Genomic DNA, 20,479 nt, shown 5'->3' with positions numbered 1-20,479 from the left:
ATTCAGACGCGCGTTCATGCAACATCTTCGACAAGCCTTGAAACTCCAAGGATTATACGCGAGATACTTCGCAGGGTATATTTGCTATAAGTGGTGGTACTTTTTCCTCGGGATAATTAGATTCGATAAGCATTGGAAGATACAAACCGGTGTTGTATTATCGTACAGGGTGTTTTGAAATTATCGCCGCATCTTTCAATCGCATATTTTTTTTATTTTTAGCTTGGAGTCGATATTTTTTTAACGAAAATTTTGCGCGAAATTTTCCGTGGAATTCATTTATTCAGAAATTAATGTTATCACTCATTATTATACATTTACTAAAAAATTCTAATAAAAATGTATTATCTCGTGTCCGTAGTTGCACCTACTGGCGACCACGTGATTTCTCTCGTGGACGAGATCTCATTCACGTTCCCTCCGGCGCCGCCAATCTCGCAGATCGATGACATCCCACCTGAACAGTTCTGCAACGGTGATAATAGACCAGCTGATTGCGGCGCCAACTGCATGTGCACGCATCAAGTCGATATTCCGCATAATGCGGTCGTCGAGGTGGTTCTCGTAGACGAAGGTATGTTTGTGGTATAATCTTGCTCTTGTCACGCAAAGCTCTTCCACTTTAAGCAGAAAAATACACCTCAAGTATAAATGACATTAAAAGAAATATAAAAGTTTCATTCTACAAGATTTTTTTTATTACAATAGAATTTTCATTTTATTACGCTTTGATGAAAACATGATTTTGATTCCTTTGTGTACGATTGATTACAGTACAACAGCCTAATCTGTCGCATCCCTTCCACTTGCACGGATACGCGTTCAACGTGATCGGCATCGGCCGTTCTCCCGACAGGAATGTGAAGAAGATCAATTTGAAGCACGCCCTCGATCTCGATAAGCGAGGTCTTCTGCACAGACAATTCAACTTGCCACCTGCCAAGGACACCATCGCCGTTCCCAACAACGGCTACGTCATCTTCCGCTTCCGTGCGGATAACCCGGGTAAGTTCACAACGACAATTTGAAAACTTCTCGCGCATTAGTCTGATGAGATGCAAACTGCTTCCGTTTGCAGCTGCTCGCATAATTGCAAAAGTTTGCATACACTAACTGTGTTGTGTGTCTAAAAATATTATGCATGTAAAGTGTCTTACAATTAGTTTTCAAGTTGGTATTGATTTTATGACGATCTTAGAAATAATTTTCTGCGAACAGACCTAAAAGTAATCTTCCCAATGTTGTCAAAGATAAAGTCAATAGCCATTGCTTTTATTAAATTTACCTAAATGATTTACTTAGACACACCATTATTATTTTGACTTTCAATTTAATCATTAGAAGTTATAAGCGAAAATTATATTAATATTGGAATATCTCCTTCTTTCAAGGATACTGGCTGTTCCATTGCCATTTCTTGTTCCACATATTGATTGGCATGAATCTGATCCTTCATGTCGGGACGCACGCGGATCTGCCGCCGATACCACCGAATTTCCCGGTCTGCGGTGATCATTTGCCGCCCATCACACCGCCATTATCATTGAACACGTTCCACTGATGCATGATTGACTGATGAGCGGCGAGCTGAGAGAGACGCTCCAAAGTCCATACGATACTTGTAGCATATTCCTGTAAAGTAGCGCGAGCCTGTAATATTCTTTTTCTTTCAACTACGTAACACCTTGTCGGTTTTACTCTCGAGGGTACTCTAGGTGCTCTGCTCGAGATTGCGATCGCGAGCAAGGAATTCGACGGGTGTCGACCCGTTACCTTACATAATCCGGCTGAGAACGAAGGAAATGGCAAGGCGAGTTAGATACATTGAGGATGTTAGTGAGGCAACGGGTTAACAAAAGGTGATCGATGTCCTGCTGGGCGTCGCGGAACGACGAGCGTTCTCAGAGACGATGATGACATTACGTTGGCGATAATTTATTATGTTTCAGATGCTTCATCCGTCACACTGTCATTCTTTCTGCACGACATTCCTTGTTATTCTTGCATTACCATACAATGAAGATACATTCATATTTCCTGATCGTATATAATTCACAATAATCTGTTTTATTATAAAACACATATCATGTAATACATGTTTCGACATCCCCTAGAAATATTTACTGAATATTTATGCTGTTGCTTCGCAAATATAACGGCGAAGCACAAATCCCGATGTGGCGAGTGAAGCATCTATAATTGGAAACGTACAAATGTTACTGATTAACGTTTGTAACGCTCTGTAAATAATGTAGAAATAGTCACTACACTTAACGAGATGTTAATGCGGAAGTAATGGGTGTAAATGATCGCCGAATAATTGTGACGGCGATTCGATTAGTAGTGGATCACGAGGATAAATGGCTCCTTCCAGCAGGCTGGACCTGTACGATCGCGAAATACGATTTATAAAATTATATTTGGAGATATTGTGTTATAAAAAGGTCTAAAAATAATATAAAATTAATTTTGTGCACGAATACAAGAGGCATAATATTTATTTAAATTAATAGCGCTTAATTTTTTTCTATTAATCGCAAATCTTTCGACACTACTTTCCCTGATTTATCATTTTAATCATCCTTGCGATTTTTTCACTAGATGCTTTCATTCGTCTCTTTTAAAAGAAAGAGATATAAAAATAGGTTGGTGAAAGATAACACAAGATCGAAAATGGCAACAAATTTCCTTCGACAGATCCAGGCTCCTGAAATAGCTTCTTAGGGGAGTAAATACGTTTTCATTCCATCAGCCTAGAATTATATTAAAAGTATCAAAATTCGCGATTATTAAAATCTTACGAAATGATCTGAAGCTAACGCGGCAGCGAATTCCTTAATAAATACGATTATCATTCTTCTCTTGCACGAGACATCAACGTATATTGATACACTATTTATTTTCTCGCTTTTATTTTGTGTATTAACTTTCGAACGCAGCGTCCCAAGATTACTCTATTGAAAATATTCAAATGCAGGCTGACACTTTATGATTAAAATGTCGCGCTATACATACAGCGCAACAATATAGCTATACGTTTATTCATGGTGCCTCCATTTTCGATGGAAAATACTTTACATTAATACGTACACAATTAACGCTTAAATCATTCAGTCATACATAGACTAATATACAGACAGACACACTACACATACGAGATGATCGCACACTCACCCGTGTGTGCTTTATACTGTAGATAAACTTCTAATTCATTTCATTAAAATTACCGAAATTACTCACTCGATGATTCGATGGTTTAATAGAAAAGAAAAATATAGCGCAAAAAAATTAAAATAATTATAAAAATAAATAGTATAATCGTATTTAACATAGCATAAATCGTTAATAGTTAAGGTGTGAAAAAAGGAATATATGATTTTTTTTAAATAGAGCTTTATTTTAAATTGCAAACTTCTTGCATTAAGCCATCGAATTGCGCGAAACGTGTCCGTTTTTAAATCTATCGCTTTCTCGAATCTGCCGTTCGTTTTTCTTTTCGATGAGAAAAACGCTCCTAGGATTAAGAAGCGCGATTTAGAAACCGACGCAAATTCATCGTGTAAGAGGATATATCTTCAATACTCTCATTCAAGCAATCATAGACTAACAGAGTATATCGGTCTACTCTCGAACGGACACGGATTGTGGGATAGCAAATATACGCTGTTTTCAATATTCCTTGTTTTATCCTTAGTAAGAGATAGTTTACAAGAAAGATAATGGAGAACACGTACCTGCGGTTTAATTAATTGTAGCACGAATACGTCGATCGTTTTCTTATAAGCGACGCTGAAATTCAGTGGCTCGACGATAAGTGGTCGAGAATTACAATTTCATCATCGACAATCAATCATGCTTCGTCATTCGCAGGCAATGAGAAGTGCAGAGTACTTACAAATAGAGCTTCAGTTCGGAGATAATCATGATATTCATATTATTATATTATATATGTATATTAGAGATAATCAAGTCAATTGATATACCGTTTAATATCGCTATATCTAATAATTATTATAAAATTATGAAAAGAATAATAATTATTTAATAAATTTTATGAGTTTATTATAAAAAAACTATGATAACTAATTATATATATTATTCAAAAATATAGTAGAACCCTTTATACCACGTGATATTACTACAATTAGGCCTAATTGACACTATATTTGCTCCATTATACTTGTAAAATATTAACCTAAAGTATAAGTCTAACGTATTAATCAAATTTTAAAAGACAGCTAAACAATTATATGCGATCAACTTATGATAACACTAGTTAAATTGCTTAGGCTGTGGTTGAAATGATTTTTACAGAGAATGTTATAAAAGTCTTTATACATTTTTTAGGACAATTCTTGTTCAATTGTTTTCATTAAAAATCTCTTTTATCGAGATAGTTTATAATAATAACATTTTGAAACTTTTTGCACGCAAATTATTGTCTAATTTGACTTCCTAATTTGAGAATCTTATTAAAAACAATGCACTCATTAGTAAGGATATAGTCTATCATTCCAGTCTATCATTCTGATTAATTCTTCAAGCAGGTACACATTGATTGTTGTAAATATTGTAATGCTGATGATTTTTTCCTTTTATTGAAGAGTATTTCTGTAGCTAATAATCCCTTCTCTCAGTGTAATTACTCATTTACTAAACCCGTATACATACTGGCAGTTACCATTTATAAGCAAATGAGAGTTTTCGTATTTTATATAAAGTATTTAAAAAACGAAAGATAGATATAATAAGAGAAAGAGAGAGCTATGCTCATGTATAGATGCATATAAGTCTATTGCGCGCTCTCTGCGGACTATTCTCTCGTATATTTTATTCTAAAAATGTATTTTTAATAATAAATCGTTTTAAAAAAATAGCAATCTATCATTTAATATTTCCATTGTATTTATATTTCTCCTCTTTCAAAAAAATCTTAATGATTCGTTCTTTAATCTTCATACATGATGGATTCTAAATTTCTTTTATATAAAATCCGTTCAATTTACATGCTTTGCAAAATGGATATGTACAATGAATATGTTTTGCAAAGAAAATGTAATATAATTCTCTCGCATAGTAATAATCCGCTTATTTAAAATGAAAGCTAAGTAAGTTAGAAGTTTATTAAAGAGAAAAAGAAAGAGAGAGTAATGAAATATGAAAGTAGAGAAAATATTTCTAGAAAAATGGAAACGCGAAAAAAATAATATGTGCACGCTTTATAACAAATTATTATTATTAATCATTTAATAATACGTTTATTCGACGTATATTATTTACGTAGAATTTATATCATTTCAGAAATTATAAGATACAAAGATAGTTATTATTGTTGATCGTTTTCTGAAAAAAATCACAAGTCTAGGAAATTAGTTAATCGCATGACGCGTCATTACGGTCGAGACATTAATAAAAGGAATGTAATTTAATTTAAATATCTCGGATAATTGGATGAAAACAACATTATAGATGAAGATTTATAAACAAAGTTTGGAAAAAAGAAATCGTGATTGTATTATTATCAAACATGAAAAGCCTAACGTCATTCTAGAGAAAAATTTCAATTTTAATATTAATGAAAATATTAATGCTATTTCTTATTATCTTCTATGCTCATAAGAAAGTATTCATGGATTACTGAAGATTTGGATTCCTATTTGGATATCCGAAGATATTTGCCGGTAGAAATAAAAGGCACATGTGTTTTTAGATTAATGGATTTATGTACAAAAAGCATTTAACTAGTATTTCTCTTAATTAGGATCAATGTTGCGCAATTTTAAGTGCTAGTGCCTATGCTTATGACTATTATATATATTATGATACATATACGCAGTCTAGCACACGAGAATCATTTCACAAATGATAAAGCTAAATATAAAAATATCGATGCGTAGTTTTATATAATCGCGCTTATTCATAAAAAAATTTATCTCGTTAATATATTTGATCCGCATTCGATCACGCGTTGCTTATTATCGTTGATATTATTAACAAGTGCAAGAGTATAAAATAAAAACTTTCTTGCAAGAGAAACGAAAAGGTATATCAACATTATATAATTTTATTCTATTTTTCATAGACGGAAAATTTCAAATTGTGGCAAGATATGAAAATTAGTATTCATCTCACACACACTAGATATCAAATTTTAGATATTAACACTCTCTTGATATGCATCGCATAAAATTTATTTACGCGTTGTCAATCATGGACAAGCTATTGTATTAAATTTCTAAATCGCTGATTATTTATAACTTTTTTATTATATTTGTCTCAACGCAGAAAATAGATGATCATCGACTTAAGTCTACCTCTTAAACGAGTGTGACAGAAAGTGTTGATATCATTTAATTGATTGAATGCTTTAAAAATATAAAAATGATCCTAAGATTGTATCGGTGATATTTTACATTTAAATCGATTCCTTGTCGTTCGTGCGATTGAAATAATGCCACTAATGGCGCGTAAAATTCATGTTTAATTAAAGTAACATTAATGAAAACAATGAAGTTCTATAGTTTTTGATAAATGAAACTAATGGAAACGTCACTTTCCGGAATAATGGGAACCGATGTTGGACGGCGGTCCTCTGTGATGATGATGATGTTTTTGTCCAGGACCAGAGTATCTGCTTCCTGGTCGGGAATGTACTATCGCATAGTGATCGCTATTCGTCGATATTGACCTCGTAGAATTCATGGTAGATCCCCCGGAGGCGTATCCTTGCTTGCCGTTTAACGAATACCTGAATACAAGAAAGGTTTCGTTCAGGCACGCAATCGCATGCGTCATGATATGCAATCTGTAATATTAATTGCCATCATCGTGATTCTGCTTAAGTACAACTCAGAAAGTTCGATACTTGTCATTTTCGCCAGATCAGCAATTTAAACTGAAGATTCTTCACGATAACACGATGTAAAAAAAAAAAGAGAAAATCATCAAACATGCAATCAGTCATCAAAAAATATATATCAATTACATCACTTTTAATCTGACGGGGATACATTAGCTCATCAATGATCAATTCGAGCTACTTGGGCCCGAGTGTTGAAGTGTTGAAGCGTGTGTGTAGACGACACACGGTTATATACTAATAATCATATATTATTGATGCAATTAAGAGAGAGAGAGAGAGATACTTTGTCGGCGAGTCACGCGAGAGGGTGGCTAGTAGAGGAGATAATTAAGTCAAACCTCGACCCGTATTGAGAGCCGTGCCAGCTGCGGTATGGATCGTAATCCTCGATGATTGACGGCTCCTTCTCGATAATGTCGGTCCGGGTGCAGCTACAGGTCATTGCCGAACATAGGAATATGTTGATAATGAGCATGATGAGGAATAATATCCCGAGTGCCACCGCCAGCCACAGAAGCCAAAGCGGATGCACGCTGCCATCATCGTACAATGTTTGTACAACTGCGAACAAAGAGAAACAATTATATAATTTTCGTATTGCGTTAGGTATTCATGTATTTGTAACGGAAATACCGATAATATTGATGTAAAAATTCCATTTGTTCAAATGACTCTGAATCAAAAAAATAGCTGTTCTATGTAAATACAAAGAGTCAATTATAGGATAGTCAAAAATATAGGCTACGTAATTATTTTTCATATAAATTCTTTTAATCTTTTTCGATCCATTTTAATAGTTTTAGAATAACTATTAATTTTATTTTGAAAATTACATTGTGTACATCGTTTTATCCAGACTTAACGAGAAGAAAAATGATCTATTTATTTTTAGTGTGCGACATAATTAATTTAATGACATAAATTCGCGAAGATATTGTTGATGACCGCTGGAAAATTGTAGCACAGGATTGAGTAAAAGTCTGATAAAAACAAAAAAAATTTAAATCTAAGCACAAAGTGTAAGAAGCATAATAAGATCACTTATATCTGAACACGCATTATAATTTGATGACAGCCCCCGGATATAGGTTGCGTGTCGAGACGACATCCAAATGCAGGTCAGATGACGAAGAGGGACGACAAACAACCATCTTGCAAGGGATAAAGATGTAAACGTCAACATAGAGGAGCAATAAGGAAATCAAGAAAAAAAAAACAGACCACGCATTCTCGACATAACTATACACTTTTCCTGTCACGACCATATGTCAAAACTACAGCTGATTGCAACCAGTTTCATCCGACTGTTTTTTCATCAATCTTCTCATAAACTCCTCTCAAGCTTTTCTTATATGAATTTTCGAGCGAGAAGAAGCAATTTTTTTTAATATTAGAATGATTGAAATTGATTATTTTATATTTTTCAATATATATTGCTTATGAGTTGCTAGATTCTTTTTCATTAACTACAGAACGTATCTCAGTATTGCAGAGCATTTCACTTTACTTTCGCAAGAAGTAGTTCACTTTGATCGATAAAAAGTGGTATCAACTTGATATGTTATTAATTTGTTATATGTTACGTTTTATAATAATTTTTAATCAATATTAATGGATATAAAAAAATTTAAGAAAAGAAAGAAAAATGCAAGGACGAAAGATTGTTAATTAATTAAAAATTAATACTTTAGTTTTCCTTATATGTAAAATGAAAATAAAAATGTGTTAAGAATAAAATATCATAATGTTATGATAATATAAAATGACAAAACACGTATAAAATTACAATAATAGTGAACTTCTTTACGGAATATTTTACTTACTTCGTTTTTCGCCTGGTTGAAGAACAAAAACGCTTGTTCCAGCAAGTAGCACTCCTTCTTCGCCATTAACACTTTGTCCGTTAGGGGAGGAGCCACCCTTTATTAGTTCCTCTTTGTCTCCTTCACATACAGGAGTACCGCAACTCCCTAACATAAATTTTTGTTTCATTATATTGCGACAAGAAATATTATCGAGCTCATATATTGTCGATTAATAATTATATTTCAGAAATTTGTCGCATTTATTAATGAAAGTATTAATAATTTACAGGAAAGAATAGATTAGCAAAAAAATACTATTAAAATATTTTATATGCAATTTGGCATTTTATTTTAGTATAACACTAAAACTAAATCAATGTGACGTTAATTGTTAAAATTTTCATTCTAAGAAGATTGAGACTTTTACAACTTGAAATGCAAAGAGCATCTCCTCATAAAATCAACGGGAATATCTGTCACACAATATGTCACAACATACCAACGAGTCGTAAAAGTTGAATGCCATTTTATAACCCACATTCGTAATGAAATGCTAATGGAAAATCATTCAACGGATCAGTTTACCTCTGCACACGGCGATGTCGCATTGGAAATGCACCTCTGAACTGTCGGCAAACCGGAACATCGAGAACAATGTGGCATCCGCTATACCGGTGCTTCGATCGTATATGAATTTCGTCATTCGAACTTTCACGGGACAGCTTCGCGATAAAAAGAGCCACAATTAGTATATCGTTTCAATCATCAAAGCGACATTACGTTAATAAAAAAATACCTTTTCTATCGATCTACGGCAGCAGAAATAGAATCGAAATTAATTTAATAATAAATGTAAATTAATTTAAAATTACTTATTTTTTAAATCTCGTTATTTGCAAAGTTCTAAAGTTGCTTCGAGAAAGAAGGAAACTTTAATTAAACCAAGAAGTCCTGAGAGTTTTCCTTTTGTAAAATAAAGATTTTGTCAGTAGTTAAAATTTTAATAAAATTACTGTTAACAATAAGTATGATTTTAACTCTTACAGCAAACTATTTTATCATGAAAGTTATTTCTTCTCTGTGAATTTTCAAACGAAAAAAAATCAATTATATTGTTGATTCATTTCAATATAAATTATTAATTATATTCAATGAATGCATGTACACTATCATTTGTATATCAAATATGTAAATATCTAACATTTATATTTATAACACAAATATTTGCGATAAGCATAAAATTTGATAATATATCCTTAATTCTTTGAAAAAATTTATCATACACTTACCCTTTCTCATCTATAAGCTGTACACTGGAATTGAGCTTGTTGAATGCGAAGCAATTCTTGACTCGAATCCCGTACATTCCTGCAAATTGAATGTTTAACGATATAGTGCTTCAAAAATAAAAGATCCCGCGAAGAAATACTACTAACTGGACTTGTGTCCGTATCTATACTGGACGTAAAAGCAAAACGACGGAATGGGATATAAGATACGAACCGTCTGGACGTGAAATCTCGGCACGCAGAGTGTAGTTGTGACCGTATATAGCTTCTTGTACTCTGACACCTTCATCCAGAAGGCGCAAGGAGACCAGCGAAGTTTCATTTCTATGCAAAAGGCGTTGTTTTATTTTAAGCACTCGAGGATTTCTCTCTTTATGCGCGTTTCATAGTATATTTTATTATTAGAATCATGACAGGGCGCGTGGACTTTATGGAAATTGCGATCAAAGTGAGTGCACATATAAATATGACAAAAAAGATGTCAAAAAATCAATACATATTTGACGTTAGGTAAGATAAAAAAAATCAATGGATCATATTTCGACTTTTAAGACGATTTGATTCAAGAGAATTTTTTTTTCGAGGATATATATAACATTATTCCGACAAAAAAATAATTGTCATTTGCGGAGTATCTTATTCGACGACAATTGTATACTAAATATTGACCGCATTTTACACTTGCACGGAATAAAAAATGACTTGCGGTAAGCCGCAGCGTCATGGGCATACAAATTATCGTTCCGTTTATCTAATTCTTGCATCTAATTAAATTCTATTGTCGCTCGAACGGTCCTTCTCTGAACATATAAGTAAACAAAATGTCAGTATCTTAAGATATCGGAAATTATTTTTTAATTTTAAAAACAATAAATGGCAAATGAATAGTAATATAATCGTATCTAATATTTAAAAAAAAATATTTAATCTAATATTTAATATTTTAAAATCAAAGAAATATTTCATAATGATACATGTCTTGATGTTGTATTATATAATGAATATTACATGGAATCTTTAAGCAGTTTTATTTATCATTAGCAAAACCGATATTGCGGAATACTAAAGTCTTACAAGAGAGCATTCAATTGTATCCAACTCTATTCAGGCGATCGATCGAGCGAGATATCTCAACATTCTTATAAATGAAAAGTATCTTTAAATATGATCAGCATGCAAAAGCGAAAATGTACGGTCGAATGGCAAATATCAGTGAACGATTAGAAAACGCGCGGCTGTTAATGATTGATTAAGAGCCATGCGAATGGTATTTCCCGTTTAGATAGCTGTTTGTGATAGTACTAAGCCGCTGGTACGAGTTACTTCTATTTGTTGCATGTTTAACAGAATCTATCGTATATCGATTATTAATGGTAGTGTTATGGAAAATCCATAAATAGCATAAATCAATATAAATACAGCATCAATATAGCTTTTGTCATTTTAATAATCTGCTAGTGAAAAACTATCCAATATAAAACTATCGAAATATAATATGAGATATGCAATAATGAAAGAAATATCACAGAAAATAATTGTAAATATTTAAATTTAAAAAAATCTTGGAATCAAATTTTTTAAATTATTAATTTATTGATTATGTTGCAGATTTTTTATAAAGTATTATATTATTTTTTTACGGATTATTTTTTTATAATTAAATTTTATAGCTTACTTGGCATTTTTGAAGCCTGCCTTTCCACACGTAATGACATAAAATTTGTCGTCCGCCAGCTCCAGAGTTTTATGTATTCTAACGGCAATGGGAATGGAACGTTCTTCTGTGTGCTGTAATATTAGCATATTTAAATATAAGATGAAGAATACAATATATTAAACAATCAAATATTTCCCACGCTTACAATATCTGAATTATTTCATTATTTCATCATTAAAAAAATGTACAAATTTTTATTTTCAAAAGTACAAAAATATTAATAAATATTAATAAATAAAATAATAAATATACAAGAATTTCTTGTAAATCTTCAATTATATGTGGATGTGAGTATGTAAAAGTTATATTATACCGAGAAAGGTCTTCGGCTACACAAAGTCGTTACATTTGCAGAACAAACATCTCGGCGAAGAGCGAAGGATTCAAATGCAAATCGTCATCTCCATATACATGTATGACCAATTTTTATATTATTCTCAAGGCGTTTAAAGCAGCCAGCTAGATAAATTAGCATATATCCAACCTTCTCGAAACAATTAATTTTCTGGAACTTGTCACGGTTATAAATAAAGGCGAATATTAATTTCAATCCAAATGCATCTCCGCGAAAACGCGAATGCACCTCGGGCAGCGGAATATCTGTTTACGCAGCAAGATACTCATGTAACGAGTTGATTCCTTGTTACTTCTCGTTCAATTCATATGGCTGATTTTTCCGGAATTTTAAGGAGCAGTCAATGCTGCTCTTCGTGTCCCATAATTCGACCGCCCTTGGCGCATAACGATTTCCATAATCATAGAAGCCTTACGTTGTTCACGAGGACTCCGCAGTACTCGGGACTGTCCTGCGACGCGAATAGGTTGATGCCCAGGGTGGCGTGCGTGGTGCCGTTGCCGGATACCATGCACTGCGGGGTTCGATGATCCCGAGCGTGGACCGCGCCTACGAAACTCTGATTGAGATTGACGCGTATCGTCATGTAGCCGCCCTTGCACGTTGCCGTCACCGTCGGCTGGAACTCCGTGTCCAATAATTGTCCGGCGACCTGTAATCAAGGAAATTAGACTCAAACGGCGCCAATTATCGCGTTTTAAAACAAGAGGAGCTCTCCTCGACCCTTGGAATTTCCTACGCGTCCTCTCCGCGATTCATAAATATTTAAATCAGGGTCAGCGTTGCGCCAACAACATCAGCTAGCTCTGCTTGGCGATTGGTCCGATTCCAGATCACGGTCGTGCAACACCGATGAAGAAAGACGGTCTCGGATCGGGAACCAACCGGGTCTCTTAATGTGTCGATCCGAAGCTAAACGTGAGAGAATACGTTGCACCAACGAGCTTCAGTGGCCCGTTACGGAAGTAAAACCTGTCGGAATTTGCCTGTCGCTTTTTTTCATCATCGAGAAATTTCGCTCGTATGTAACGAGACATTTAGAGTCAGTACCGTGTTCTTTTTTTTTTTTTGCGAGAATTGCAAAAATTACGCGAATTACGTTCCTCTTATCTCGTGACATTATATCGAACCGCGAAAAACGAGACGAGTGTCTACATTCTTTGTGACGCCAGGCCTGTTTTGCGCGATATCCGGATCGTGCGAGACTCGAAGCGATCTCCACCCCCGTCGCTATCCCGCTAAGGAGCACTCGACGAACGCGGACCAATGATATTTCCTCAGGCCGGATCACGGACTTAATGTACGAGCGAACTTGGACCGGTCTGGGCAGTAGCGATCGGCCCACGCTAACTTTCAATTTCACGCAGCCGGACCGCACCGTAACGCGAATAACGCGCGTTTGTACTGTCAGGAATACGCGCGATGAGACGCGTATCCGTGACATGATCTTGATATTAATCTCGGATTAATATAATATCTCCGAATCGATACGACTACTAGGCGACGACAGCATTAATTCTATAGTTATTTTTATAAGGGTAGTTAAAAACGGTTTATTGTGTATCGATTATGCATCAGACATTTTGCAAATCATACTCAGAATATCAAATTAAGAAATATATGATAATTTTGTAACGTGACAATAATATAAAAGTGACAATAATAATATGATAATCATCCTAGGTTGATATTTTGAATAATATGAATGATTCTTTTAAATGTATAGTTTGTATTGGGGCAATAATGTACAGATAAAAAAAATCCATTGATAATTTGAATATCTAGAAATTGAATTCTAAAAAGGATCCAAAATTTCATAAATATGAAATATTAATAGGAGACGGAAGTTTAATTAAAAAGTTATTAGAAAAAGCTAAGATATTTTTATTCATAAATTAATCAATTTTTCGTAATGATAATGATTTTGTATAGCAAATTTTAATAATGAAGAAGAGTGAAAAAAGTAAATAAAATATTGATAGAATTGTTACATTGCTTAGTGAATATTTATATAAATTTAAAATATTATTAAAAATTAATTTATTGAAATAAAAAATGTAATTGCTTTCTTGAAATTTATATTTAGAAATAAATAGAGTTAAAAGATTAATTTTTTAAAATAAATAATAAATAAAGAAATATTAAGAAAAAATAGCGACAAGAAAATAAAATTAATTTTGAATTTAAATTGTTTGTTAGAGATTAGTCCAGAAAAATAGAGAAAGATAATTAATAAATCATTAATTATTATTAAAAATAAAAAGATTGATAAGATAAAATTAGACTTTCATAATGATATATTTAAACAATTATTGGCCCATATAAATTAGAAGAATAATTATAATTATAATTGGATGATTTTTTAAGTTTATAAATAAAAAGAAAATTATAAGAAAAAATAGAATAAATAAGAAATAATTTTGTAACGTGACAATAATAATATATTCAATAAAAGTTGAATCCAAACACATCATCTAAGAATAAGATTTTATTATCATCAAATTAAATTAAAAATTAATAAATTTACTAAAAATTTTGTAAAGAAAATTGTCTGAAACCTTTTTTTAGATAATCTATAATTTATGATAGAATTTTCCAAAACAAAAATCTACATCTAATTTCATATGCATTTCAACTTCTAATATCTTGTATCTATTTTAATTCTTTAAATGTACTTTATATCACACGATATTTAAAATTATAAATAGAGAGAATTTTATTCAGATTCTATCGGATTTAAAATCAGTTTCGAAATATGCATAATGAGGATTCAAGAGCCTTTGGCGAAATCAATATTCTTCAACATAGTTTTCAACATAATGTGCCAAAAGTGGTACAATTTTGCTATCTCTGACAATCTCGCTCGAAGCCTGCGAGACAAAGATTCGCACGTAGGCGTTTGGCAAGGACGCAAACGAGTCCTAAATGCTCCGACGTTATTCGAGGAAGAGGATCTCGGAGCAGTCGTTAGTCTCTGATTCGCGAGCGAACTGTTCGCCGAAGAAGAAAGGCGGCTTAGCGGTCCTCGATTAGCGGCGGATGCTTTGTCTACGTGTGCGATGACAGGTATACGATAGCGGACGGGAGAGAGGATCGTGGTCGCCATCGGGCAAGGCCTTGCGAAGAGTCGTATCCCGTGGCGGTCCGGCAACGTATGACATTATGCACGTATAATTTAATAGCACTCGCGTTGTTGCTCGAACGACGCGCGTTCATTCGTCTGACAGGAAATTGTACGACTGTTCGCGATGTCTCGAAATGCGTGTAGCGCGTTTACGTAAAGAAATATCTTTCCAACATCGTAGATGAAACAGCAAATTTAGAAGAGTATAAGAAAGTATAAGAAAGTAAAGAATCGGATGATCAAGATCAGATTATTGCAAAAGTATTTATCTTTCTACAAACTACTCTTATAAATCATACTCAATTCGAGAAATATCATAAATAAATAATAGTTACTAGTTAAAATAAAAATTAATATTTATAATATTATTAATTAAAATAAAAAATAACAATTATTATTAATTTTAATATCAAATTATTAAATATGATTTATATAACATGTGCGCATGAAGCTTAGGTTTTCTCTCAGATATATCTTTACTTAAACCGAAAAGAATCGTAGGATGCAGCGAGGCGTGTGAAATAAAATCTGAAATCGATATTCGCATTATAATATTAATATGCTAACGCGCTTCAATAATGGCTGAAGCAACAATAGCTTGCAACATTGAATGATCAAAGTATGCAACGCACTCGCGGAATTCGCGGCCTACTGTTATGTGACATTTAATTGGGCAAAGAATTCGTGCTCTCAAACTTCCTGCGGTATTAATATCACGCACGATAAGCATACGGTCAATGGCAAATAAATAATTCGGTGCAATAATGTGCATTATGCACGGTTACATAAAGCCAGAGCCGATGTAACGGCGCGCGAACGTTCGGCGCGGAAACATCAGTTCCGCCTGTTAAACTGGACTCTTATCCTCCGCATCTGAAGGATATCCCATTATAAATATCGTGCGCGCGCCAATTATTGTTCAACGGCTAAACAGCTCGACTTTGAATACGCGGTACTTCCGTCCACACACGCGGTGATCTTTCAGAAAATGCGCGTGGCATGAATGGACAGGCTTAAAATAACAGGCTGACATCACGTAATCGCAACGCAAACAATAGGAGATAGATTAGTCGCTTATCAGTCGGTCGGATTAATATGTACACGCATACCGATCTCGCGTGAAACCAGTCGGACATAAATCAATGCGCGAGGAATGCAAATCGCTCGTTGCGATTTTTAATCAAATTAATCGCCGAGGCTATTTTTCAGCGAGGGAAATTTTAGATTCGAAAGAAAAACGAAATTTTGAATAATTGCGAGACGCGCCAGCTAACGACATCGCGGCGGCCAGATCGCGATAAGTACGAACGGTTATACAACGCAAACAAGCACGGGAACTCGTTTGCAACAACAATTGCGATCGGGCCGGCAATTAATAATTCGCCGGGAGGGTTGCGCCCGAGCAAACGCTATCGCGTATCGACGCCGCGCGCGCAATAAATTGATAATTTTTTCGCCCGGGCCTTAATGCACGAGCGTAAAAATTCACGCGTGGATAACGGCAATGCATCAAGATTTAATCCCGGCCGCGCTCGTGGCCGCGATGTTTCAACGCATTCCCCGAGCGCGGGCAAACCCAGCCCCAGCAGAAACAGGATCGTTCCTCTCACTGTCGGATTGTCGATCGGGGGACTTTCGGCTTGTCGGCGACGTGTCTTTCGATAAATAAGGGCTGGAATGCGAGCGATATAAGGGCCAAGGAATAAGATATAACGAGCAAGCGACCAAGTTAGACTGTGCGCCTTCCCTTCTCTGGAGAAACATATTTATTGACGAATTTCAAATCTTTCCTTTTACATATTTTCGAGAAGAAGATAATTATTTTTTTTTTATTTACAATAAACAAATCAAATTATTAATCTTATTATATCATTGAAAAATTATTTTTTTTCTTCAGTAGATGCGAGGGGTGAAAGAAATAATTATTGTAAGATCGATACAAGACATTTACAATTAATACAATTAATTTTAAATTAATTATTATAAGCGATAATGGAAACCAAGCTTCTTAATTTTACGCAGAGTAAAAATATATCAATTTCTCAATATTGTATTGTATATCAATTTTAACATATGCATGTAATTATTGTAATTTTTTTGCAGATGCTTGTTTAGAAATTTTTCTTCTGCGATTTTTTTTTGTACGCTCTTTCGATACAACTCGTGATAAGTACAGCTGCTAATAAAGATACTCCAATAAAGTACGCTATCCCTTAATGAACGCGGTTAATTACTATCAGAAACGATGGGCAATTAGATACAGAGATATTTAGATAATGAATCATCAGCCGCAAAATGAAAAACGCAACATTTTTTTACAAATTTTTAAAACAGCGCAAAAGAAGAATTAACGTTTTCGTTTTTTAGAGTGGCTTATTTAATTTTGTAAAATTTTTAATTAATTACTCCTGTAGAAATTAGTTATTATTTGCACTCTATTTAATTACTAGTTAAGAAGTCATACATTTGCTATTGTGGCTTGAAATTTTTTTTAAACGTACATTAAAATATTGTATATCGAGTACATTTCATATCTCTCAGTCGGGATTGAGATTGGAGCAGCCTATGTAATGGATTCAAGAATTCGCCTCACGAATAACTCAACGAAGGACGAGGAGATATAGGACAAGATATAAAATTCAGATGGTTATCATTGTCGCGTTCAGCATCGCTGATCGAGCTTATCCTACAATTCCTCTACCTTTTGCGTATGTAACGAGAATCGCAAATGAAAACGGCGTCGAATAGTATTGCGTGTGAGCCGCAATACATGTGCGAGAGAGGCGCGGCATAAGTGAAGTTACAAAGGCACGAGGAAGTCACGTCCTCGAGGAACAATGCAGCCACGTCACTCTCGCAAAACGCGAGAAATAGTATGAATATCGACGTTACAATTGTATCCCCTGACTCAGCAGGACTCCTGCAACGGCTATTAATTGTATAGTAATTGTTTACGTGATCCGTTCGTTCCTCTAATGCTGAAAGATGTTCAATACTCATTTCTTAGAAGACAAGCAGCAGGGTGCAATTACAGTCCGCAGACGTCTTCTTTATTAAAGATCACATACAAGACGATACATGCAAATTTTTGCGATTGAAAGGAAGATTCTCTTTACTTTGAAAGAGTTAAAAGGAAAATGTAGGGAGTAATGATAAGTTTAAAAATGCAAAATGAAGAAAAATTATCTTGTTAATTCTTTTTGGTAAAAAAAAATTGTTTATTTTACTATATAACAATTATAGTCTTACAACCTTAGTAACGTATCTGTTTACATTATTTACATAAATGTAATTTTACGATTTGCAGAAAGCTAGGCGAGTCATTATTTCAGATAACTGCCACCAGTACGGGATAAAATATATCGATTTGTCTGCTTATGCGAGGCAGAGATACAAGGTATATATATACAATACTTTAATGTCACATCTTTAATTCATATCTCCCTTCTCTCCGCGAAGCCCGATCGTAAATAATTGCGCTATAGTAACGAACGTGTTACTCCTTTTGTGTCTACTGCTACGCACGTAGCATACGTTCTTCAATAATTGAGAGGGCAATTACTCGTGTCACGGTACGCAGCTGAATGTCATTGTATCTCGTCGCGGATGCGAGAGGCACGATATATGCAACGCGTCGTCGGCACGAAAGAGCATTCTTCGCCCGGAGGCTGCATTCGTGCCCGCCCTCGAATTATCTCGCGAAGAAAAAGGAAGCCGAAGTCTCAAAACGTATGTTATTGACCCTGGCTCGTTCGGGTTCCTTCGTCTAACCGCTCGTCTCGTCCTTTTTTTAACGCGCGCCCGCTGTAACCGAACCCTGCGGCATTTTTGCCAGAAGTGCATCGTTCACAGTGTATATGTATGCAATTTACGATCATCGCCATCTCGCCCCATCTCGCGCATCGCATCGCATCGCGTCCTATCGCATCGTATCGTATCGTATCGTCAGTTTCGCGTTCCGAGTTTTACGGCTCGTCGAGTCCTTCGAAAGATTCCCGTTTACGCAATAATGAGATAATTACGTTCGCATTACGTTTGTACGCCCGAATATATACGCGGGATGTCTTGGCCGTCGTCCGCTTTCTCTCGGCTCCGAATGAAACCGGTGTTGCACGGTCAGAGAAGACCATCGTTTGTCCTTAATGTGGACAGCTTTCCAGTTATAAGCGTGTAAAATAATATAAGTATACAAAATTCATCATTTTCACGTAATTTAAGAGTGAATTATATTTGACAAGATATGCACGTAATAAATTACACAACGTATAATTTATTAAATAACAAAAAGTATAATTTTTATATAAATTTTATTTTACAAGATTTGAATAATAAGTTTATTTATGTTATGTATTAAATTGATTAATATTAATTAAATTTCTTGAATTTTTATTAGAATTATAAATTTATATTATTTATTTTTCATTATATGTATATTATATATTTATATTTTCATTATATATTTTCATTACATATTATTTATTATATACATTATATATTTTATAAGAATCAATTAAACATAGAAGAATGCACTGTTATTCGTTGCTAAAATTGTTTGGAAATGCGCGAGCGCTGTAAATTAATATATATGAGAATTATTACGCTTTCGAACAGAGTAATTATAAAAAAAGACTCTAATTACGAAGCTCGATATACATAGTAATACAAATTAACTGTACGAAGTATAGCCCGTGAGAGTAATTAATAAACCGATGCCGTCGATTATCAGATTGCAGGTTGCACAATGTGCGTAATTAATTATTAAATTTCTGCGATATCTGATGGGCCTGCGCTTCATCTTTTACTTTTTTTCCGAAGGCAATCTTTCGAAACTCGAAAGCGTGCAAGTGAAAGCGGGATATTTACCAGGTCGCATTAAATCCATCTTTAAAGTCATCCAGCAGAGAAAAAAAAGTGGGCGAGAGGGAACATGAACATGAAAATCTCTCGTATTGACCGTGTCGGAGAAAATAATTTTCCATTATACGTCACATGACGAGATAGCTGTGGGAACAAGAGAATCACGCAAGAGAAATGAACAGAATTTTTACATGAAAGGAGTTCCAATTCTAACTGTATCTTGAGTTGCAAGCACTTTGAGAATTCTCGTATCTTGAAAATGTTTTATAGACACGCCATTTTCCCGTTCTTTTATATCGCGTATTACACTTTAATTTTCAACAAAATTAAAGTTGCTTTTACTTCACCACATTTTTCAACGTTACATATCTATATATAATTTATTTATAATTTATCTTATTTATAATTTGTTTATTTAATATATTAATAACAAATAATAAGAAGTAATTTATTTATACATTAATATGTAT

The 20,479-nt window shown here is 34.1% G+C and overlaps 2 protein-coding genes across 5 annotated transcripts in view; one reads left to right on the top strand and one right to left on the bottom strand.

Annotated features, from left to right (window-relative positions):
* The window catches only part of LOC105253546 (laccase-5), a 112,838-nt gene extending 110,482 nt beyond the window's left edge, over nt 1-2,356 (top strand). For all 3 annotated transcript variants that reach the window (XM_025410032.1, XM_025410033.1, XM_011261653.2), the window contains 3 exons: nt 362-574; nt 775-1,005; nt 1,392-2,356. In XM_025410032.1, coding sequence (XP_025265817.1) covers nt 362-574; nt 775-1,005; nt 1,392-1,561 — 614 coding nt within the window. In that variant the 3' untranslated portion in view covers nt 1,562-2,356. The remainder of the gene's footprint in view (nt 1-361; nt 575-774; nt 1,006-1,391) is intronic.
* A 3,345-nt stretch (nt 2,357-5,701) lies between these two features.
* LOC105253544 overlaps nt 5,702-20,479 on the bottom strand; it is a 28,740-nt gene continuing 13,962 nt past the window's right edge. Inside the window, exons 2-9 of one of the 2 annotated variants that reach the window (XM_011261652.3) lie at nt 12,444-12,680; nt 11,632-11,744; nt 10,171-10,280; nt 9,957-10,035; nt 9,253-9,389; nt 8,686-8,832; nt 7,207-7,423; nt 5,702-6,748 (exon numbers count right to left, since the gene is read on the bottom strand). In XM_011261652.3, the coding sequence (XP_011259954.1) occupies nt 6,550-6,748; nt 7,207-7,423; nt 8,686-8,832; nt 9,253-9,389; nt 9,957-10,035; nt 10,171-10,280; nt 11,632-11,744; nt 12,444-12,680 (1,239 nt within the window). In that variant the 3' untranslated portion in view covers nt 5,702-6,549. Of the gene's footprint in view, nt 6,749-7,200; nt 7,424-8,685; nt 8,833-9,252; nt 9,390-9,956; nt 10,036-10,170; nt 10,281-11,631; nt 11,745-12,443; nt 12,681-20,479 lie in introns of both variants that reach the window. The other variant, XM_011261651.3, reaches the window with a different exon arrangement.

The sequence above is a fragment of the Camponotus floridanus genome, unplaced genomic scaffold, assembly GCF_003227725.1.
Source record: "Camponotus floridanus strain SB8 unplaced genomic scaffold, Cflo_v7.5 scaffold3, whole genome shotgun sequence".
In the NCBI taxonomy this organism is placed as follows: domain Eukaryota; kingdom Metazoa; phylum Arthropoda; class Insecta; order Hymenoptera; family Formicidae; genus Camponotus; species Camponotus floridanus.
Note: the sequence above shows the minus strand (reverse complement) of the source record. Positions and strands in the feature narration are given on the sequence as shown.